At 38.2% G+C, this 25,359-nt stretch overlaps 1 protein-coding gene across 1 annotated transcript in view; it reads right to left on the reverse strand.

Moving 5' to 3' along the window:
* LOC140241789 (receptor expression-enhancing protein 2-like) overlaps positions 1-25,123 on the reverse strand; it is a 91,988-nt gene extending 66,865 nt beyond the window's left edge. Inside the window, exon 1 of the mRNA XM_072321540.1 lies at positions 24,958-25,123. Within this exon, the coding sequence (XP_072177641.1) occupies positions 24,958-24,989 (32 nt within the window). The 5' untranslated portion in view covers positions 24,990-25,123. The remainder of the gene's footprint in view (positions 1-24,957) is intronic.
* Positions 25,124-25,359: the final 236 nt, after the last annotated feature.

Below are 25,359 nucleotides of genomic sequence, written 5' to 3' on the forward strand. Positions count from 1 at the left end.
GAACATTCTATATGATATAGATATAGTACATACAGGCTGACCAGATCAGTGGAGAATTTTCTACAGGGTATACAATGTAGCTACAGTACATGTATGCATGTGACAGGAAATACATTATAGCTCACTCAATCTAGAATGATTTAACCCATTCCAGAAAATTCTAGGAAGTGCTGGCTGAGTGAGGCACTGCCCTTGTAACCCAATGTGATTGGTAGTTAATTTTGGCAATGATGTTATGCACATATTAGGCAGTGAGTCATCCAGGATTCCTGGAATTTGGACTTGCTAGTATGTTCAGGTACGTGGCCCCAGGTTGGAGAAAATTACAGAATGTACTAGAAAGGGGTGAATGGATAGTATATAAGCAGGAGAAATTCTGAGGTAGGCAGAGTACCCAACACCTCTGCTCTGAGAGTTACGTCACTTCTGGCTCTGAAGCGACTTGTTATAGTCAGTCCTGTGTTACCTGCTGACCTGCTATACAAACTGTGTTTGTGGAGATAAGGCCTGGGAGACATTTTGCCTGCTGACATTTTGCCTGCAGAGAATTAATTTGCCTACGTTGGAGATAGACTCCATATTTTAGTGTCAACGGACATTATTACGGCAAAGCTGTTGACGGGCTGGTTTCTTTGCTGGACATTATAAAGTGAATCATCATTCAACGCATCAACTGGACGTGGTCGTCATAACGTTTGGATTTTGCACGTTTCGCCGTGGACATACACCTTGTTTATCGTGGGCTTTACCCTGGATTTATAAAGTGGATTATTGCAACCAGTGCCTTTGGAGTTACGTCGGAGGAACCATTCATCGGTGCGTCAAGGATCATTCATCGGTGCATCGAACATCGTATCTGGACACTATCAAAGGATTACTTGCTTTCAAATTTGGCTGTAAGTGATTTCACTACCGATTTATAATTGTTTTATTGATCATTATTGTACTGATGTGAAAACCGATTACGAGTCTGTACCCACAATATCACTGTTAATAAACCGCCTGAACATTAGTTGATTGTTTCTTTTGTGCGATCATTCTCAGAGTGATTTTGGTCGTAACAAAAGAACATAAAAAAAAAATCAAAATAAAGATACTACCTCCTTCAATGAAAGACTAAAGGAGAATATCACCACGAACTTACAGAATTTCTCCTTTCTCGACTGGCATCAAAACATGTGGATATGAATGACCCGATTATAATAATTGATATGATTTATATAGCGCCAAATCCACTCTGCAGAGTGCTCTAGGCGCGGAAGGAAGAGAAAGTGAAGGAGATAAAGGACATAGTGCATGTAATGAGTAGTCAAATTGAGGCTTTAAACAAGTGAGTTTTTAGACTGCTTTTAAAGGAGTCTGATGAAGAACAATTTTTTTACGGCTGAAGGTAAGTTATTCCATAAGGTGGGAGCAGCATGGCCAAAGGCACCTGTGCCCCATATTGTAGTGAATCTTGGAATTATCAGAGAACCGGAGTTGGATGAGCGTAAAGATCTAGCAGGGATGTAATTATGGAGTAAGTCAATGTTATACTGAGGAGCAGCGCCCTGAATGCAATGAAAAGTCAAAAGTAAAATCTTAAAAATAATGCGATCTTTGACTGGTAACCAATGAAGTGATCTCAAAATAGGGGTGATGTGAGTGTGCTTCTTGGATAGTGTGATGATGCGTGCTGCCGCATTTTGAAGCCTCTGTAGCATGGAGAGCTGAGTTTGTGGTAAGTTAAATAAGACAGAGTTTCCAAAATCGAGCCTAGAGGATATCAAGGCATGGACTAATTTTTCGGTAGAAGAGCGGTTCAAATATTTTCTAATGAAGCCGATATTACGAAGTTGGTATCTTACAGATCTACAAATGCTAGAAACTTGATGAGACATAGTCATATTACAATCTAGCATTACACCCAGGTTGCGACAGGTTTGGGACACACTAATTGACATGCCGGAAAAGGAGATAAAATTAATGTCAAGTTTACCTAATTGTGTCTTCGGACCAAACATTAAAAACTCAGATTTATCCGTATTCAATTTCAAAGAATGTGAGTTTAGCCATGAATAAACATCGTTCATTGCATTCTCAAGCTGACTCAAAGCATGTAAGGCATCGGCCTGGTTAGGTTTGAAAGACGAATACAATTGAATGTCATCAGCGTATATGTGATAATTAATTTTGTGCTGGCACAATACTGTACGAGCTGAAATTTTCACGGTGGTTTTATTTTCGCGAATTTCGCGAATCGCCTTTGAACCGCGAAAATAACAACACGCGAAAATAACAACGCGCAAATAGTTATGTTCAGTTAGACCGTCGCAACCGCGAAATTAACAACACGCGCAAATGTCCTCCAAGTAGCAATTCGCGAAAATATCTGTACGCGAAAAATTCAGCTCGTACAGTATGTGTCCCAGGCTAATAAGATAGATGGAAAACAAGGTGGGCCCGCCCACAGAGCCCTGTGGAACACCGCATTTGAGAGGCATAGCATTTGATTTACAGCTGTTGACACACACTGCCTGTGAATGGCATGAAAGGTAAGATTTAAACCATTCGTATGCCTGACCCTTTACACCAAGAGATTGGAGGGTGTTTAACAAAATTGCATGATTAACAGTATCGAAGGCGGAGGACAAATCAAGTAAAATCAAAGCAGTGACATTTCCACGATCCATTTCCTGTAGGATGAAGTTCGACACATTGAGGAGAAGGGTTTCTACGCTATGGTAAGGACGATATGCGGATTGAAAAGGATCGAATAAATTATTAACCAAGAGATAATCTGTAAGTCTGGAGAAAACAATCCTCTCCAAAATTTTAAACAAAAATGGAAGGTTACCACACAAAAATTCAATTTTTCTGAGCACTATAAAAGTCAAGTGCAAAACATTTTATTTTTCCTGGCTGAATAGCTTCAAAATAGTAATCAGTCAGCTATGTTAGGATTTGAGACTGGTGCATACAATGCAATTGGATTTGAACTTTATAAAATAAATGCATAAATAAAAAGAAAAAAAATGGAAATTTTAAGATTTTGCATATACACTGCATGGCAAATTGTTAGGCAATGACACAATCAATGCTTTGAAAATGCATTTTGCATATGCTTTGAAATACATTTTGCATATACACTGCATGGCAAATTGTTAGGCAATGACACAATCAATTCACTTATTTGACTATTCCTACTGAGTGTTCAAGAGCTGTTCAGTGAAAATTAGTGAAACTTCCAAATTTTATAACTTCATAGTTTTTCTATTCTAATTTCGATCAAACGTTTGTAGTTATGCTTTGAAATACAATTTTACTCATATTTCTTATAAGACCACTTTTAACTGGTCCAAAGACCTCTGTAATTTACTTTGGACGGTCACAAGAAAATGTTTAACAAATTCCTGCTTCATTGTTACATTATATTCTTGATATCAATTTGTGCTGTGTTTTAAATGTAGATATTTGGTTTAAAAACTGTGTCCCAGTAAAGTCCAAACACAAGCTTCCTTTTCTGCACATGTGTTGTTGGATGCTGCATATAATGCTGGCTGATATCAAGCTGCTATTGCATGGAGTGCAATGACTGTATGCTTGACTTTACTGCAAGGTTACTATCCACTTAGCAGTTCTTTGCTTATTAATCGCTCAGCCGTATACTTGGTCACCTTAAGGTCACTCACAAAGAAAAACTCCATCCCTTTTATCCTTTCAAGAGTCCTAGAGACAATTCCATCCACCAAAACAGCAAACACACCCCTATACACACAAAGGCATTAAAAAAAAGAGCCTTTTCACTTCAGTGCGTCCAAACACACAATCACACATGTTGATCTGGCGATTTATCTAGGCACAATAGGATTTTTGAACACCCCTATGATACAAGAAGACCCTTTTTAATCACATATTTTCTTCCACTGCTGCCCCCCTAACAATTGTCACCTACCCACACAACAGGGGAAAAAACAACTTGTAATATTAGCCAAAGGGTTCAGCACAACAAAACACAAACTTTTTTGAAGATGCCTTTCTCCTGAACTATTTTACACTCAACTACAACAGGGTTTTATAGTAAAGGTTTGGCAGACAACTTACTGCCAAGTTCTGTATTTTCACATGTTTTCACAGTTCCATGTAAATTTTCCTTGATTGCATATAATTGCAGCCATTGGCATCTGCCACTTACACCATGTAATGGTCATGCTGTTTTGCTGCAATGTGCTATTTCATTCCCTGTTGCAATATGATTATATGCAATGGTGTAATAATATAATAACACTCTGAAAAAGGCGCTGCCTGACTCTTAGTCTCTTCCAACTCATCAATGCATAATTGAAAGTAAGAGAATATTACATAGAGAGGTGAAGGCTGAGGTGTGAATTTTCTTCAATTTGTCTCCCTCTAACAAATGAAATGGTTCCTTTTTCTGACATGTTTGTCTAATTACAAATCAGCAGTTGCGATCTTACAAATTTCATTTGCTGGAGAAAATTCACACGTCATTTCATCATTGATGTGTAATGGAGTGCAAGGCAGCCATGATCATAGACATCATTTGTCAAACAACCCAGACAGTGAACGCATTCCATGGGATACTATATAGGGCTCACACCCGTAAATACAAGGGAATGCCCCAGGCCCCTTCACAAATTCGTACCAAAGATACCAAAATAAATGAAGAAAAAAATTAATTAAAAATCAATGATGTAGTTTGGCAAAAAACTGAATAGCTGTAGATATTGAGTATGAATTCCTCTACAAATTGCATTTTGGTTAGAAGATGAAAGCTTTTCTGGTGGAATTTGAGGGGACTATATTTCATTGGGTACGTGTACGGAAAATGGGTGACTTTTTGAGTGACAAGAACTCGTAGTCTGGCTTTTCGGACCCCTGAACAGAATTTGAACTGAACTATCCAACCTGAGAATTTGATGGATGAAAGGGTACATCTAACTTATCCAGGTTAGTGAAGCTGAAACACCTCATTTCTCCCAGCTATTTTACAGAATTTTTTGAAATTTGATTTTTAACACACGTCCCTATGGGGAAATATTTATGGGTGTGAGCCCTATAGAGGATGCATGCAATGCACACAAGTCTATGGGAAGTATTCATCCCATACAAAATCTGCTGGTTTATGTTGATGTATTGTGTCAGATCTCTTCCTCCCTCCCCCTTCCCCTTCCTACCCCCCCCCCCCTCTCTCTCTCTCTCCTCTACCCCCCCCCCCCAACTCTGTTTGGCTATAATTTGTTTTCTTATTATGTTGTTGTGTTGTTGTGGTATAGATAGATCTTTGTACATAGCAGTCATCAGTATCACACAACTTTGAATGACTGTGTTATTTTAATGTATTTCTTTGTTTGACTACCACTGGAACAGGTCAAAATTCATAAAGTTAGTCTGTTTGACAAAACAAAGTCTTTTCAAGTATTTTGTAGGCAATAATGTGATGATGACACCCCCATAATCAAAGATTACTGCCTGCATCTAGGTATTCATCTTATGAAGAACTGATCAACACTACATTTTTATTTTTTTAAAAAACCTCAAAGGGTGTGAGTTTCAAAAGTGTCCCTTTGAGAAGCTTTATAACCCTAGAATGTGTAATTTCCCATATGATGTAGGTGCAAATATCATCAAAAACACATTTATAATGTTTAAAAGTCAAATGAGAAATATGACCTTCACTATAGGGCTCACACCCGTAAATACAAGGGAATGCCCCAGGCCCCTTCACAAATTCGTACCAAAGATACCAAAATAAATGAAGAAAAAAATTAATTAAAAATCAATGATGTAGTTTGGCAAAAAACTGAATAGCTGTAGATATTGAGTATGAATTCCTCTACAAATTGCATTTTGGTTAGAAGATGAAAGCTTTTCTGGTGGAATTTGAGGGGACTATATTTCATTGGGTACGTGTACGGAAAATGGGTGACTTTTTGAGTGACAAGAACTCGTAGTCTGGCTTTTCGGACCCCTGAACAGAATTTGAACTGAACTATCCAACCTGAGAATTTGATGGATGAAAGGGTACATCTAACTTATCCAGGTTAGTGAAGCTGAAACACCTCATTTCTCCCAGCTATTTTACAGAATTTTTTGAAATTTGATTTTTAACACACGTCCCTATGGGGAAATATTTATGGGTGTGAGCCCTATAGAGGATGCATGCAATGCACACAAGTCTATGGGAAGTATTCATCCCATACAAAATCTGCTGGTTTATGTTGATGTATTGTGTCAGATCTCTTCCTCCCTCCCCCTTCCCCTTCCTACCCCCCCCCCCCTCTCTCTCTCTCTCCTCTACCCCCCCCCCCCCCAACTCTGTTTGGCTATAATTTGTTTTCTTATTATGTTGTTGTGTTGTTGTGGTATAGATAGATCTTTGTACATAGCAGTCATCAGTATCACACAACTTTGAATGACTGTGTTATTTTAATGTATTTCTTTGTTTGACTACCACTGGAACAGGTCAAAATTCATAAAGTTAGTCTGTTTGACAAAACAAAGTCTTTTCAAGTATTTTGTAGGCAATAATGTGATGATGACACCCCCATAATCAAAGATTACTGCCTGCATCTAGGTATTCATCTTATGAAGAACTGATCAACACTACATTTTTATTTTTTTAAAAAACCTCAAAGGGTGTGAGTTTCAAAAGTGTCCCTTTGAGAAGCTTTATAACCCTAGAATGTGTAATTTCCCATATGATGTAGGTGCAAATATCATCAAAAACACATTTATAATGTTTAAAAGTCAAATGAGAAATATGACCTTCACTATAGGGCTCACACCCGTAAATACAAGGGAATGCCCCAGGCCCCTTCACAAATTCGTACCAAAGATACCAAAATAAATGAAGAAAAAAATTAATTCAAAATCAATGATGTAGTTTGGCAAAAAACTGAATAGCTGTAGATATTGAGTATGAATTCCTCTACAAATTGCATTTTGGTTAGAAGATGAAAGCTTTTCTGGTGGAATTTGAGGGGACTATATTTCATTGGGTACGTGTACGGAAAATGGGTGACTTTTTGAGTGACAAGAACTCGTAGTCTGGCTTTTCGGACCCCTGAACAGAATTTGAACTGAACTATCCAACCTGAGAATTTGATGGATGAAAGGGTACATCTAACTTATCCAGGTTAGTGAAGCTGAAACACCTCATTTCTCCCAGCTATTTTACAGAATTTTTTGAAATTTGATTTTTAACACACGTCCCTATGGGGAAATATTTATGGGTGTGAGCCCTATAGAGGATGCATGCAATGCACACAAGTCTATGGGAAGTATTCATCCCATACAAAATCTGCTGGTTTATGTTGATGTATTGTGTCAGATCTCTTCCTCCCTCCCCCTTCCCCTTCCTACCCCCCCCCCCCCCTCTCTCTCTCTCTCCTCTACCCCCCCCCCCCCAACTCTGTTTGGCTATAATTTGTTTTCTTATTATGTTGTTGTGTTGTTGTGGTATAGATAGATCTTTGTACATAGCAGTCATCAGTATCACACAACTTTGAATGACTGTGTTATTTTAATGTATTTCTTTGTTTGACTACCACTGGAACAGGTCAAAATTCATAAAGTTAGTCTGTTTGACAAAACAAAGTCTTTTCAAGTATTTTGTAGGCAATAATGTGATGATGACACCCCCATAATCAAAGATTACTGCCTGCATCTAGGTATTCATCTTATGAAGAACTGATCAACACTACATTTTTATTTTTTTAAAAAACCTCAAAGGGTGTGAGTTTCAAAAGTGTCCCTTTGAGAAGCTTTATAACCCTAGAATGTGTAATTTCCCATATGATGTAGGTGCAAATATCATCAAAAACACATTTATAATGTTTAAAAGTCAAATGAGAAATATGACCTTCACTATAGGGCTCACACCCGTAAATACAAGGGAATGCCCCAGGCCCCTTCACAAATTCGTACCAAAGATACCAAAATAAATGAAGAAAAAAATTAATTAAAAATCAATGATGTAGTTTGGCAAAAAACTGAATAGCTGTAGATATTGAGTATGAATTCCTCTACAAATTGCATTTTGGTTAGAAGATGAAAGCTTTTCTGGTGGAATTTGAGGGGACTATATTTCATTGGGTACGTGTACGGAAAATGGGTGACTTTTTGAGTGACAAGAACTCGTAGTCTGGCTTTTCGGACCCCTGAACAGAATTTGAACTGAACTATCCAACCTGAGAATTTGATGGATGAAAGGGTACATCTAACTTATCCAGGTTAGTGAAGCTGAAACACCTCATTTCTCCCAGCTATTTTACAGAATTTTTTGAAATTTGATTTTTAACACACGTCCCTATGGGGAAATATTTATGGGTGTGAGCCCTATATTTGCAAAGTGCCAAATGAACTGCATTTGAATGTACAGACCTGCCGGAGTGTCATGTACCATTACACGAGAATTAAAGGAGACCTCCGGATGATTTTCAAATTTTTACATTTGAACATATATAAATTAGTTATACTGGGTACAGAGTTTCAGGATTTATAATGATTGGGATGAAAAATAAGAATGTTTTTGAAGTTTATAACAAATTGCAATGAACAAGGATGATGACATGGCAGCCTCACCATAAGAATGCATGAGATGTGGCTCAAGGAAGCAGCAAAAAAGAAGAAGGCATGCATAGATTACACACAGGTGAGCTTGCAAGCATGCAGTATTGTAATGGAATGACACTGCTACATTTCTGAGATATGTGAGGCTCCTATGTCATCATCTTTGTTCAGTGTAATTTGTTTAAGGTTTTTGAAAGTACTGTTTCTCTGCTCAAGAACCACAATAAATTCTACAAATCTATACATGAAGCTGTTGATTTATGTACTACATGATGTGAAATTATGAAAATCGTCCGGAATGCCCCTTTAAAAGGGCTCCGACGTTCTGCAAAGTCTGCAGCGTGTTTACATACGCACCCTGCTGGTTCATAACCAACAATGCTTTCGGTGTGTACTGTCAATGTCAAACTTCTGATGTGCCACATCATCAAGAAAAATATACGGTCAAATCATCATTAGCAAACAGACCACATCACTGATACCAAATTTAGATCACTTTTCAGTCAAGTCTTGAAAAGATCAGGGATGCTCTGCAAACGGCAACATTGTATCAAACTTTGCAAGTCTCTAACTCAATAAAGAAGAATGATACTTTCTCTATTTGCACCTGCCTTTAGGGGGGCATGTCCTTCTCACCCTAATTTCCTCCTCAGTTCCTCCCACAGTCATTATCACCTCTCTTCCACTGATGCAAGTGATTGTTCCACTGGGTAAATTGACCTTTAGCGGGATGGTAAGGTGCCATCATTACATTAGCAGTTGCTCGAACATACTTGCACCTTGTTCAGACACAAGACGTTTATATTGAAACTCAATAAAGAAATGTTCAGCATCAAATTTTCATAGTATAGCCTATACCATACAGTTCAGACACATCTACTGTATATCTTTACCAATTGGGTAAAAAAAAAAAAAAAAAGTATAGATGTGCAGTTTTCCACTGTGCATGATTTTATGGTCTCTGCTGGAAATGAGACATGAGGTAAGGTCACCTTTCACACATGTTCACATTAAGCCCCGCCCAGTTACACTGTTCTATGATAGCCGCATGTTCAGACACTCAAGAAAAGGTGATTCATTATCAAGTTTTAGTTCGAAATGTTGCTCTGACTCATTTCATTTCGTTTCCTTACATTATGTGTCGTTACTCAGCATTCAGACACATAATAAATACATGTAGTATGTATCCAGATATATTTGTAGCATGAAATTTTCGCAATCTGGAGGTGACAGCCTTGTTCATTGCATGAAACTTGTGAATTGCCACTGATATTCAATGCATTTAGTGTAGACAAGAACTTTTGTGAGAATTTCAATTTAATGAATCTTGGCTCCTCAAAAAATTCATGAAAATTTTTGTGTCTGAACGCCCTGCTTTGGCGAGTAACTTCACTGCATGAGCACTCACTGGCACTCCCAGTGCAAAGCCCTCCAAATTTCTTCAAAGTGTCATGTCAGTTGGCACATTTAATCAGTGTTCAAGTGCTAGCACTTGTCCAATTTTATTGAGCAGTCTACTAACAGGTCAAACAGAGTGAGAAAGTATATCTATTCCTTGCATTTCATCCTTATTCTTCTTCTTCTTCCTGAGAGCCATCTGCATATGGCCTAGAGAGAAAAAAAGTGCAATCCTGTACATGTAAATGCTACCTCTTGACTTTGCATTGTTTCCTGCAGTATTTATGCCACCACATGAGTTGCCGTCTGGGGTATACCTAAATCATTTTTTTGTCCTTCTTCTTCAAGAAACCATGGAGATGACAACATGCAGACAATGAACACTGCTACCTCACGACAGACTGGAATAATCGCAGTGTCAACATTTGCACAATTCTGCAATGCTGTACACGGACGGTCATGCCTACAAGTGAAGACAAGGCCTCTGGAAGTGCTACAGATTCAGCCCGCTGTTGTCGAATCACAGACTATGCCTGGGATACAGAGGAAATGGGATATTAATATTTTCCCCATCCAAATGCTCCTTTGAGAAGCATTAAAGGAACCTCACAGCATATATTTGCGTCTACATTCCAAGTCAACAAACTGACAGGATGCAGTTATGACAAATCATCCACTCCATTACTCCCATAACTTCTCCGTCTGAATGACATGATAATAATTTAAATATCATTGAATATGAACAGCATAATACCAAGATAATGTCAACCAAATTCATGTGATGAATAGCACAATTGTATCTTGTATCTTTTTTCTTGATGTGTCATGAATTACTTGAAAGAAACAGCTGTAACACTAGCATTTCATACTAAAATCTGATGAATATACCCAGTGTTTTACTTACTTATCACACATGCATACACACACACACAAACAAACAAACAGATACGGATGGCTGGCTGGTATAATTAATCTTTTTAACAGCTAATGTCAATCACTGTCACCGACTTGACATGAACTGCATACAGCATAACCTGTCCCTGGCACTTCAAGAGAGAGTTCCTTCCTATTCAGTATCATTTGCGTTCATCACACAGGATTCTTGGCAATCAACACAAGCTAGCCCCAAAATAATTCAATTCACCTAGCCAAATTATACATAGCTTTGGTTCATCTGTCAGCATGGTCAGCGGCATGGTCAAGATAGGTCAAATCTGGCACATGCTCACATCAAGGCTTTCAACACGGAACGTCACAGATCAATTGTGAGCTCTTTGTGTGTGTGTGTTTGAACATCACTCTGTTATACATTGTTTTGACAAACTAGGTTTGTCAGTGCAAGTTAATGCAAATCTATACTGGAAATTTGAGTAACTTTGTGTCAGACTAATCCATTAATTGTGCCACTGACAAATATATTTCACTGCCTTTATTGCAGACTTGTGGCACTGTCACACACCTCTGAAATATTTCCACAGCACTGCCAGTACAAGTTAAGCCCTGACAATACTGAATATATGATATCAGTGAAGTCTGACACAATGCATTTAATTACACAAATCTCAATTATATTGCACCCTCTGCCAATTTCAAGAACTCCTCTGCATTCATCATGCATTAACTGAAGATCACTTTAAAGGGAAGGTAAACCCAAAGAGCAATGTGGATTGAGTGAAAGCAGCAACATTAGCAGAACACATCAGTGAAAGTTTGAGGAAAATCGGACAGTCGATGCAAAAGTTATGAATTTTTTAAGTTTTGGTGTTGGAACCGCTGGATGAGGAGACTACTAGAGGATATGACGTATGAGTGGACAACAATACAAAGAAAATATAAAGGAAATTCGACAAAAATTCACTTTTCTAGAATAATGAAAGAGCAATGGACCAACCGCTTCCAGAAAGCAGGGGGAATAATTGCTACCCTTAACATATGGCAATATCAAGTTGATGGAATTTGTAATTTTCATGAAAAATGGATTTTTATAGTATTTTCTTTATATTTTCTTGGTATTCTTGTCCACTTATACGTCATAACCTCTAGTAGTCTCCTCATCCAGCGGTTCAAACACCAAAACTTTAAAAATTCATAACTTTTGCATCGATTGTCAGATCTTCTTCAAACTTTCACTGATGTGTTCTACTAATGTTGCTGCTTTCACTCAATCCACATTGCTCTTGGGGTTTATCTTCCCTTTAATGAGAAATATCTCAATTCACTGAATTTTCTTCGACTGTACTATTACATGTCAAAGTTGTGTATTTGACACAAATTATGCAATCTCACACCTTGGATCTTTGCAGCCACATGGAATAATTAGTACTTGATGCTTATTGGCTGATTTAGAATAACAATTGCTTGCTTCTAGTCTGTGATTGGTTCCTGTATTTTTACATAATTTCTATGCTCAGCTATCAATTTTACTCTTCTCACTGTATAGATATTAAAGTAGAAAACATGATTTGATACACTGAACTATATCAGAATTGGACTGGACATCTCCACTGTGGAACACAAGCACTGTTTACACTGCATTTTATATAAGAAAAAAAAATGCAGAATTTGATTTCATCATCCACCCTCCTTCGCTGCACATATCAAACTAACTGAAGTGAGCTGTCGGATCACAGGACTGACCGGTTTTCATCTGCCCAAATCACCGAGGCGGGCACTAGCTGTCAAATCACATGCATGCGCGCGGTTCAGGACGAATGACGTCACCCGTCCCAGTATACACTCAGCATGGGGTCCGCGGTTCATTTTTGCAGAGCAGAATACAGATGAAAGGGACTGTTCAATGTTTTAAATTGTCGCAGGAGCTACCAATCAGTCAGGAATGTTTTCACACTGCTCAGTACTATCTGTAATTTGAAGATTAGTTAACACCCCATTACAAAAGACAGCATACACCAAATGGTGCAAAACTTCTTTCCTGGTGAGAATGTTCCCTAGGAAAAACAAAAACTGTACATCAGGAACATAATGTATGCAAGCAATGAAAATACGTTCACTCATACTGAAGAAAAAAAGTCACTGAATTGTGACCATATTCATGACAGTATAGACCAATTCAGTTTGGGTACTGTTTTTTATGGTCATTTTTACAATGTGACTGGGGGCTTCAAATATGCCTAACAAAAGATACTTTATACACTGCGATAGCAATGCACCTTGCTCATTGCATAACCCATTGACAGTGTTTTTGATCTTCTTCGGAAGCCCCCCAGTTATGGCCATCATACATCAGTTACATTGCTCTGAAGTCAATCATTCATTTATACAGTGTACCAACATGATTTTGATTGGCTCCTCAAAGCTGTGGTGTTGCCTTATGAGGTTGTATTATCATCTTCCTATGACATGATATTCTCAATTTTTGTCCATGACAACTCAAAAGCACCCCAACTTTATTGAAAGACACATTTCCTATTTAGAATCTAGCTCAAGAGAAAAGCATGGATACCTCTTTCTTCTACAAGAGAGTCGTGCTGATTCTTAAATATAATGATTTATGCCATTCCTGGCTGGTCTCTTCATTGAGATTGAAGGGCTTGCTTACAAGGAGTGCAAAGGAGTTCTATCTAGAAATTTTAAAGTATCTTATATCTAGAAATTTTAGAGTACAGTAAGAATGATGACATTCCTTTTCCTTGTCCCTTCATGCCAAATGTATTCTCCATGCAAGTTGTCAAGGCCATCAGTTTAGAAATGTCAGATCAAACTTCCCTTTTCAGATGCACAAAATGTGGCCAAATATTATAAAAAAAATTACAAACCACGAAAGTGCTAGCTCTCAGCAGAATGTGCAATCTCTACCACAATGCAAACAATAAACTACCGGCCCTACAGTTATCACTTCAAAGTGTTCTTTTTAACTTGAGTGCACAAAATAAACAATCTTGTCTATTTCCCTCTTGATGATCCACATCTTCTGCTATGTAATTAGAAAGCCACTGACAATAACCAGGGAGGTGGAATTTCCACCTCCCTGCAATAACTGAAACTTTATGCAATGTGATTTAGTTAATACTAAATGGGAAATCTGTGGGCGACTTTTACCTTGTGCGATTGGAAACTAAAACAGCACTTTGATGCAATATGATTTGACTCAATGCGATTTGACGCAATGTGATCAAGAATATACATTGTAGTCACTTCTGCACGGGAAATCTGTGGGTGAGTTTCACCTTGTGCAACTGGAAACTAAAAACCAGGACTTTGATATACTCTGGTCACTCAGTAATCACCCAGATTACACACAGTTATCATTCCTTGTCACATCGAAACTAACCTCTTACTAATGACAACTTCTGATAACCACAAAACAACCCAGTGCTCTGTTGTTCTCTGCTCTTTTTATCACAGCACACAATGACAGGAAATGCACAAATGTCAGTGGTACACAGACAAACATACCACCTTAATGGCCCGAATTCACGAAGGTGGTACAAATGAAACCATGGTTTAAACCATGGACAAAAACCATGGAGCGCCAAGTGTCGCACGGAATATTTCGCTACGAAATTGGTCATTTCGTCGACAAAATGACCGCTTCGTTAACTAAATTATTATTTTTTGGACGAAATGTTCATTTAGTTATAAAATGTTGTTATTTCGTTACAAAATAATCATTTCATCGACGAAATGACTGATTTCGTAACGAAATATTCCATGCGACACCTGGCGCTCCATGGTTTAAACCATGGTTTCATTTGCACCACCTTCGTGAATTCGGGCCAATGAGTTGTGATCACCCACGAGGGCTAACAAATGGCATAGACTTGAGATAAAAGCCACTGGTGATGTCAAACCTGCCAAACTCATCAAAACAAAATAAAAAGAAAGAAGAAAGTTTACTAAACATTCATGAGAGGTGCAGGTCAGAACTTGTCAAGTTGTCTTCCTCTATCCCTTATTGTGGTCTGATATCTGATAACTGGCAAGATAAACATGTTTTGTGGAAGCAACACCATCACTGGAGCTGCTCCCCTGATCAAAACATCCTCCACGTCACAGTGAGCACACAGAGTTCAAAATGTGGCTGCATTGGCATTTCGTGGAGTCACATCCTGTAGCAGTGATTTATATATGACAATGGTTCTCTGTCTTTCTCTCCATCCGAGGTCACCACATGTCAGGCAGAGCTACTGTTATCAACTGATTCAAGATGTTTTTCATTCGTGGGCACATAATTATAAGCATTACAATGCTAGTTTCCATTTTAAAATTTGCTTTGTAGTGGGCATTAACGTCAGACTCAGAATGGCAACTTGGCATAGTGGAATGACATCATTTGGAAAGTGAAATCCACATAAAGAATTTATTCAAAGTGTAAACTAATGGTCATGTGATTCATTTTGGAAGAAATGACTGCAATAATGACTTGAAATTTGTTTAAGTCTACCAATCTCCCAATACCATGTTACAGTAGTTAATACTCCAAAGGATTGAAATGTGTAGCTTGTCCTACAACATAACACTGGTCAGCAGGGAATTAATGAAACCCAGTAGAACTTTGTAAACCAAGCTTTAGGAATGACTCAGGAGCATGGCATATGTGCCATCATCTCGGTGAAAATAGTGGATAAGATTCATCTGTATCTGTACAATCTCAAATGTATGAGAGATTGAATGACAGTAGACGTTAACATCCTTTACCAAACAAGCAATCTGGCACATTTGAAAAAGCCAGTGTATAAATGCATTAAACACAACTTTAACACGACCTGACCATATGTTCAATCTACTAATCTTGGCTTTCATTCATGGTCAATAAATAAAGCAAACTATGCTTGAGAAAAGTAAATGTGAAGGGGGGATAATTGTTGTCATCAGTTCATGCAAATAAACCTCAAGAATGCTGGAGAGATACTTGCCCATTACCAAGGAGACTTGTGAGGTACTGTCATTACTTATCAATGGCTTCTACCCTGTATAGAACTATTAAAGGGAACGTAAACCCAAAGAGCAATGTGGATTGAGTGAAAGCAGCAACATTAGCAGGACACATCAGTGAAGGTTTGAGGAAAATCTGACAATCGATGCAAAAGTTATGAATTTTTAAAGTTTTGGTGTTGGAACCGCTGGATGAGAAGACTACTAGAGGTTATGACGTATGAGTGGACAACAATACAAAGAAAATATAAATGAAATTCAACAAAAATTCACTTTTCTAGCATTGCGAAAGAGCACTTGACTAACCGCTTTCAGAAAGCAGGGGGAATATTGCTACCCTCACATTATGTCGGTATCAAGATGATGGAATGTGTAATTTTGATGAAAAATGATTTTTTGTGGAATTTTCTTTATATTTTCTTGATATTGTTGTCTACTCATACGTCATAACCTCTAATAGTCTCCTCATCCAGCTGTTCCAATACGAAAACTGTAAAAATTCATAACTTTTGCATCGATTGTCCGATTTTCTTCAAACTTTCACTGATGCGTTCTACTAATGTTACTGTTTTCACTCAATCCACATTGCTTTTTGGGTTTACCTTCCCTTTAATACAATTCAGAGTTGGATTGGTAAGATGCAAATGATTATTGGACAACACCATCAATATGACATTAATCAGATAGCTAAAGTTTTGAAAGTGACAAATCAATTTTGACTACTATAAATCTTGCTTTATTTCCACGGATAAATTAGGCTTCTTCCCAGCCTAAGCACAGACGTAGTCAATAAAATGAATAAGGTAAGTTTGAAAAAAAAAAAATAAGAGATACGCTGATTTGCTGAATACACAAAGACAGAACCAACAGGTAAAAGGAACAGATTGATATTGACACAAAACCCAACAAAACAATAACATGTAATAACAACTAACACCTTCCTTGGGATTAGGTAGCATTATATCAGATGAGAGGACCCCCCACCCCCCCCCCCCCAAAAAAAAAAAAGTTATTTAATTTCATTCTGCTAACCCTCATATTAAACATCTTACTGGGTTCATGCACAATGTACGATGTACCTACATGTATAGAAAAATAACATTGCAAAATCCTTGATGTCTAGTTTTATCACTTCTTAATTCTTGCTCAAGTGAAACAAAACTCCTCTGGTGGATATGTTTTGGACATTTGGTCATTCATAGGTCATTCAATCTCATTCACATGTTAGTAAATATTCCATCCCCCCCCCCCCATAACATCATACCAGTACCATCAGTTTCCCTAACACAAGGCAGTCACTGTAAACAACTAACCCTCATCCTCCTTCCTCTATACCACAAGAAGGATTGAAAGCATATTTCCTAGACAGTATCCAAACATATATACCGCCCTCACTGCTTAGTCATCCCTTATTTGTAGAAACACTTTTGTTAACCGAGGTACATATAATAACTATCAACTGTGACAATGTCATAACAATCACAAGATGCAGCCTTGACATTCTTGCCTAAATTACAAATGATAGGGCCACCACACATATATTCCAAAAACACCCACTTTCAAAATAAGCTTCATTGTCTTGCATCTTTCCATAACAAAGGATACCCATGAATGTCGCAATACTTAATATGGTAATGCTTATATGTGAAGCATAATGCAAAGGAAAATGGATGATTGCAACAGCACAAAAAAAATAGAGTCATATCAATGCATGACAGTCTAAAATTATTCTTTCAAAAACATCAAATCCGGTCTCGAAATTCTAGGTTTCCTACTATCTGATGTCAACGACAAATGCACTCATAACATGTAAATCAGATGTTGTGTATGACTTTGGACATCATCAACCTTTAATCTTAGGACAAATAAAACAGCACTCCCTCAAGAAAAAAAAATAGAATAAAATAAACAACACAAACACACACATACACACCGTATCTGGCGTTAAGTTTCATCCTTCCATATATTTATATCTTTATGTCAATATTGAAAACAAAAGAACTGGGACATCTATGGTACATATGACAAATTATTTAAATTTCAATTGCCTAACTGGACATTCCCTACAGATTATACTACTGCATTGAACTTTAAGAGTTCTAAAAGCTAGCTAGTAATTGAATACTTACTATAGGCATTCCAAACAAACATGCGCACACACACACACAGACACACTGCACAGAGAAATGGAGTGTACTGGATTCCCTTACCTTAGGTAAAATGTTTTGTCAATGTAAGTTATGATAACAGGGTATGTATACACCAGGGTTCTAGTCACCAGGAGGGGTGACTGGGCCTTTGTGGATTATGAAAACACATCTGTAGATTACATTGTACATTGTATCTGTCTAGCTCAGCAGACAGCATTCATGATCAGTTCTTTAAAGGTCGTCCTTTCTCTACCGTACAAAGTCAGTGAACCAACTGCCATTTAATTTGCAGTGCCTGTACATGTATGATGGTGTGTGCAGTTTTGGGCTGTGGTTGCAGGTGAATCATCAAAATACTCTCTACAGACAATCCCAGTCAGCAGACAAATAACCACTTCACACCTACAGACTGGAGGACAGGCTTGAAATTAGTTTCATAATTTTGTGTCTTTTTGTGAGTGTGTTTTTTTTTTTTTTCTTCAAGAAATCAATGTACAAGATGAACACTGTAGGCCTACATGCTGACATCATTAATTTAACACTGTTTAATGACACTGCTTCAAAATGAATACAGGACCATTTCTAGTAAATTCGCCAACTCCTTAGTTTTGACAACTTCAAAGATATTAATACTTTGTATCTTGTATGTGAAGTACACATTAGAAGGGTATCTTTATATTGATTTGAAAGAGGAAACAAGCAAACAAATTAATTGGGTGCATCTGTCTAGCACAGTCTGCATACGCTTTAATGGTGAAGGCTTTTCCAACTACAGTACGTGGTGTGGGTTTGAGCAATTAATACATGAATTTGCACTTATCCCAATAAATGTTGACTTTTCAGGTTGACACATCTAATAGGATAGATATATTGATGGTCGAACAGTTCAGTGAAAGGTTACTACAGAGACCCCATAGTATAGCTTCCCGCTTTTCGTTATAAGTGATTTTATTTTTGTGTAGTAATAAAAATTTACATTAATGGCATTAAGTTCACAAACAAACCTATTTCTGTATGATATGAATGTATTATCTACTTTCTTCACTAATCTCGTTTCACTATTCCTAAAATTCTACGCCAGCTCTCTGCGCTAACCTGAAGATACATTAAGTGGCAATAGTGATTACCGGAATGTGATGCTTAGCATTAAAGCAGTTTGTAACATCCCTTCAATTAAGGACTGTTTCCACCTACTCAGAGGTGTGAAAAATGCCCTGAGCATCCCACGCAACAGGTTTTCTTGTCTGCTACTTGGTGAGAAGTGAAATACATATGTGGGCGAGGACGCCATGCCTTGTGACGGGTGACTGCAGGTACATAATGACATCCATGGACTTGAACCAATGGCCAATCAAGCATACCTGTAAACTAGCTCTGTGGTCTCAGTCACATTCAAATTGCTAAACGCTACATTCAACAACAAATATGATCTGATCATTACTTCAAAAGTAGGCTGAAGAAAAGGTGGGGCATGGATATGTGTTAGTTGTGGTCACAAACAAAGTAATTCAGAATAAGGAAATTCTTTCAATGTTAACAAAAAAAAATGAAACAAAATAAGGACATTGACTAGATCTTTAAATGGATCTTCTGGAAGCAGTTTTAAGAGCACTTCACTTTCAGATGAACATTAAAAAACATCCCTCTTGGGTTGCATGATGCTTTGCATGTGTGTCCTATCATGGAATCAAAACATAATACAATCTTCACAAGCATATATAATGATTTCCTGGACAGTTGTCATGTTTTGATACACATTTAAAATCTGACAACATGATGGCTGCGTATTGTGATAGATCTGACATTAAAAATGTACCGACGGTCCATACAAAAGTGTACCTCATATTACTGTACCGACAACAATTTCAAAATGAGCCAAATACAGATGTGTGCTTTCATACATCTTCATTCTTCTTTGTGCAGTGGGAAAGGCATCCTTTGTCTGCACTACGACAGTAACCTTTCATTAGACAAACTGAATTGCAAATGTTTAAAAGCAGGATGGCAACTGATATCTCAGTTGACATTAGATGTAATACAACATTGTATCAAACACACTTCAACGCTTCCCACACTCATGTGACACCTTGAATGCATCACAGAGATTTTTCATTCTTCTTCTTCCTCTTCGGCTTCTCAGTCATCATTTTCAACCACAATGTCACCGGTAGTCACGGAAATAGAAAGAGTTTGCAAAATGCCTGGTTACTTTTTAGAAAAGGCTATCATCTCTCAATTTATAAGTGACATTGACAGCGGCGTGCTGAACACGACGGAAATATGCAGGGCCGACGTCCATCTCAACTTTTGTCAAACACGGGAAAAGAATTTGAAAGAGGATGGCATAGTGGTCTATTCAAGATATGTTGATGAATGAGTCACGGTGCCCAGAAACAAATAAGAACATGATGATATCATGTTTTTTTTTTTTCCTTTTAGACATGTATACCCCATTTTGACACAAATCCTCTGACTTTGTTCATACAGAGAATCACCACTCGCTGAGACCACACGCAAAGTGGATGAGAGGGGCATACATCGTAAATGTCACGCCCCTGCACATCATCAAATAAACTTCTAACACGTAAACTGTATTCACAAAGTGCAGCACCACTTCTGGAGCATTTAAATTATTGGTGACTATTCAAATACAGAGTTTACAGACTTTCAAAAGTATTCCTGAACCTGGCCTCGAGCCCTGTACTCAAGTGCTTGCATCCAGAAAAACAAAGAAAGATGAAATAATATCCTCAAGGCATGAATGAGGCAGCGAAGAATAACAACCTGATCCCAAGATTTAAAATATATGTTCTCTCATTGTCACACAGGAAGTGAAATATTACACTAGGCAGTAAGTAAATTGTACACATACATGTATGAGAATCTATCACATGTAAAGATTTTGTTTTGTGATCATGGTTCATCTTGTTTATCCCTTGAACAAATGCTCCCTGTTAATGATTCTATCAGTCACAAACTGTCGTTTCTCACTGACACTCTCATTACGCTTTCTGCTTGAACATCACCACTCCTTTGTCACCTGAACTACATACAGTGAAGAAGTAAACAAACCCAAAATGGTTGCTATGATCTCTCATTTTGCCAAAGATTAAACTGTCTACTAACATCCATGTCACACTAAAACATGACATCACATCAACATCAAAGCTTTACACTTTTTGATGTACTCTTGAAGTTGTAGATGTAAATCTGAACACAATTCAGGGCACACATCACATTCCCACCATATGAAGAACCGTGGTCCTCGATATGATTTATATCCCAAAAGCGTGTATCTACAAATTCTGCAAAGGTAAGCCATCCAGAGACCAGGATAAATTTTTCTCCCCCCCCCCCCCCATTGTAGGGATTTATTTTGAACCATTTATTACCAGTGTATCCCCTTCTGTTATAACAGGTACCACCCCTCTACACACCAATACATCAACCCACACCACATACATATTCACAGTCACACATGCATCCACGCACCCTACTTATCACAGACACACCACATATCACATGACATTTTCCCGCTCTTTCACTCCTCACCCATTGGTCCCTGTAATACTGAAAACATGCAAAAATCACCCAAGCCTACACATCATTTACATATTGTGAATATTTAGTTTTAACCTTTGTTTCCTTATTTGCATGTTTTGTTTGATGATGTTGTATATGAATATTTATGTTACAACCCAGATTTACCTGTAAACCCATGCCAAATTATGTGAAGAATAAACTGGCTACAAGGCAGTTAGCCAGGGGACTCCTTCCAAGTAACACGTGTGTGCTGCCCTAGTCTGCTTTTGGTGTGATGAGTGCTAGAGAGCTATTAGCGAACCCGAGCCCTACTCCATCAATTTTACAAGTTTCAACTGCAGTGAGTCCTATCTTCTGTGATGATCTGCCATCAAAAAAAAATTCTGTCAATATGATAACTGATCTAAAAACATATATTACACAGAAAAAAAAATTGAAGACATAGTACATCAACCAAACATCTGACAAACAATAAATTACAAATATATTGATATGTGCATCACAGTAGTCTTTCCTGTACAGGTATGTAAGTGAAACTCTTGCGCTGCATTGCAGTAGATACCACACACTACCGGGTAGCATGCAGATCAGTAGCTTGCAGGCATGCTCCAGCCACAAGTGTCCTAATACATGATGAACAGAATACAGCATGCCAAGCCTAGCACCAGTGCTGCTTGTGCAAGTGACGAGTCACACTCTCTGCACATGAATTATTGCAAAATAGGAGCCAGTACACACCAAGGAAATGTCACAATAAACATTTGTAAGAAAATTGAAATGACGAAGAAATTAGGTAAACATTAAAAGAAAAAGGGTAAACATTAAACAAAAAAGATGAAACATCTTGCTTTCAATACACTTTGTAAGTCAGGAGTTGTGGAAACTCTTATAATGTATGCATGGATTGGAATCCATAGTCTTGTCAGTGAGGACATAGACGCATCACATTAATTGCCAATATACACTGTAGACATTTTGTACATCTACATGTACAACATACAACTTTACTGGCCTAGGGTAACACCTCCAGTATTCGGTCACTTAAGCTTTTTTTGCAATATTTTTCAAACTGAAATAATACATACATACATCATATCTACAACAGCAATGTGAAATATATCAAATTTCTTTAATCTCAATTTTCATTAAATTGTTGAATATCACACAGAATTTCACAAAATCCCAAAACATATCACCTTGAAAATTCCCCAGAATACGGTCACACAAAATCCCAAAACATATCACCTTGAAAATTCCCCAGAATACGATCACCGCGACCAGTATTCGGTCATGCGATATGCGCGTTCAAAGCCAGCGCATGTTCAAGGCAGCTGAAAAATGCGCCGTGTGCTACCTCGTTGGCGCAAAATTGCATCGGCAATGTTGCGGCACCCATTGGTGACCGAATACTGGGGAATCGACACTTGCATTCAACCCTTGTACATTGAGACACTGTATCGGCACGTACGGAAATTTTGTTTTTCTTTTGCGTTTTTGAGGATACCATCACAGTCCAAGCTTGCGATAAGCAAAAAATCCCGCGAAAGAACGGCGTATTTCTCTCTATTTAGCGCTTTTTCAGCGACCCGTACTCTTAAAACTGGGCTCAATCCGCGCGCGCTTTTGGAAAGTAGCGCCGATTCTGCACTTTTGACAGTAAAATTTGGGATTTTGGATTGATTTTTGGAGGGGGCTAAGGGAGTTTCCTGTTGTGAATGAGTGTGCAAGTATGTGAATCGATGTGATTTGCGCGTGTTGTGACAGTTGAACTTACTGGCTGGTGACAAGTGATAAGTGACCGAATACCGGTAGCTGACCGAATACTGGTAGGGTTGGACCTACTACTAATCGACCGCCTAATGTTTATTTGCTTGATAAGAATATTTAACACTGAAATTCACGTAAAAAACTTGACCTACGTGATTGAAAAAATCCAGCTCTATCAAATGCCGTTGTTCCCTTTTCGATTCGAAGTTTCAGTGCAAAAATATCGCCGACGAACTTGCGTGGCCTCGTTTCAGCTCCCCGCGGTAAATCGCGTTTTTAGGATCGACCGCTGATTTTGCATTGACAATGCACGTAAACCGAGTTGTATTGAACACCGTGTTGTACGAAGCTTTTTAGAAGCCTTTTAGAAACTTCCATAGACATTACATTGTGCTGTCATTACGATTCGGTGAAAATATTCATTCGAAATTTTGTCCTTGATTAAAACCATTAATGAACAGTGAATATTCGCGTTTTCCCACACCATCCTAATCTACATTCAAAGCCAATCTATTTTTATGTGCTTTGCGCGCAGAAAAGTGCGTACTAAGTGTTCAGTGCGCGAATTATACGCGGTCGGTTTCAATAAGGGTGGTCGATATGTAGTAGGGCTACTATACCCTTACCCTATAGAAATATGGCTAAAGAGTGGTCAAGAGTACAAAAATGGATGAATGATAGGGGCGACTATGTGATGTAGTGCATGGGGTCTGAGTGAAAATGCATTAGGCCCCTTTTACATACGTATATCATTAGGGATATAAAGTATCATCGGCTCTAAGTACTTTCCTATGAATATGATCCATATAATACTAGAGTGGCTAGAAATTAAATTAGGGTTTCTAGTTATTTCAAATTACGCACAGCACCAAATTACACCGAAATGACAGGAAATATACAGATCCTACCTTATTTTCAATCACTCACATAAATTTCGAACCAAATCCATGGTTGGGAAGTATTGATATCAACATCGATTTTCATGTGGTTGCTCAAAACAACTTACGACTACGTTAGGGCCTACTTTTCGCAAGCAATTACGGTGTACGTTGCCTGCACAATCTGAAACTGAGGATAGCCAGCGCCAGCTCATTATCTACAGAGCACAGAGTTGTATGTGACATATCAGTTCAAGCAAAGTTAACCGAGAGCTAAAAATCATTGTAGAATCTACAATGATTATGGCAGGTCTAAAAACGCAATGTAAAATCTGAAAGTTTTATGATCGTGGCAGTTTAGAAATCACTGCAAGAAGAGTTGGGTTAGACAAGTCTATCGAACAGTTACACTAAATTTACAACTTTTCCAAGGCGGGCAAGGAGAGCATTTACTGTTTTGTTCCTATCCGAACACAGTGCTCTTAGAGTCTTACAGCTGTATAGCTCTTTGCAGCATGTAGTGTACGAGTATGGTTCTTATCAATAGGGTCTTTGGAGGCATACATCACCGCAGCGTTAGCAGCAGGCCGGGCGGGCAGCCAGCCAGCATGTGCCATGAAACAGCCGGGTAGCTGTTTCGCCAGCTGTATGTACCCGACCTCAGCCTAGCGATGCACAACGGGCGCTTACATACACAGATGACGTCTGCAGCGCAAATAAATATTTCAAAATGCCAGTAAAGTGATACTTACACGACAATTCTGGATAAAAGATAGGCCACCATTATGAAGCTTTACACGACGTGTCTAAGTAATCCTGCCTAAACGTCTGGTTCTTATTTCGGTGTGTCGGGAATTACGACAGAGGCTGCCAAGCACTTTGTTTTTTTCAAATCGAAGAACGTTCGTTAGCTTCTTGTCGAAGCCATCTTGCTGTTGTTGACCGTTTGCGCATGCTCAATGTCATTATTACTGTACAGTGTATTTCGTTTGCGTCTCCACTGTTTACATGCTGCCATGCGAAGTCGCCAACCTACGCTTCATTTAGATTACAAGTACATTTGAGTCAAACTTCCTCGCACGTTTACACACCAGTTATGCAGTCCACTAGTAAAACATAAAACATAAAAGTCCATGGATGGCTTTTCAATCAAC

Source organism: Diadema setosum, chromosome 18 (assembly GCF_964275005.1).
Source record: "Diadema setosum chromosome 18, eeDiaSeto1, whole genome shotgun sequence".
Taxonomy (NCBI): Eukaryota; Metazoa; Echinodermata; class Echinoidea; order Diadematoida; family Diadematidae; genus Diadema; species Diadema setosum.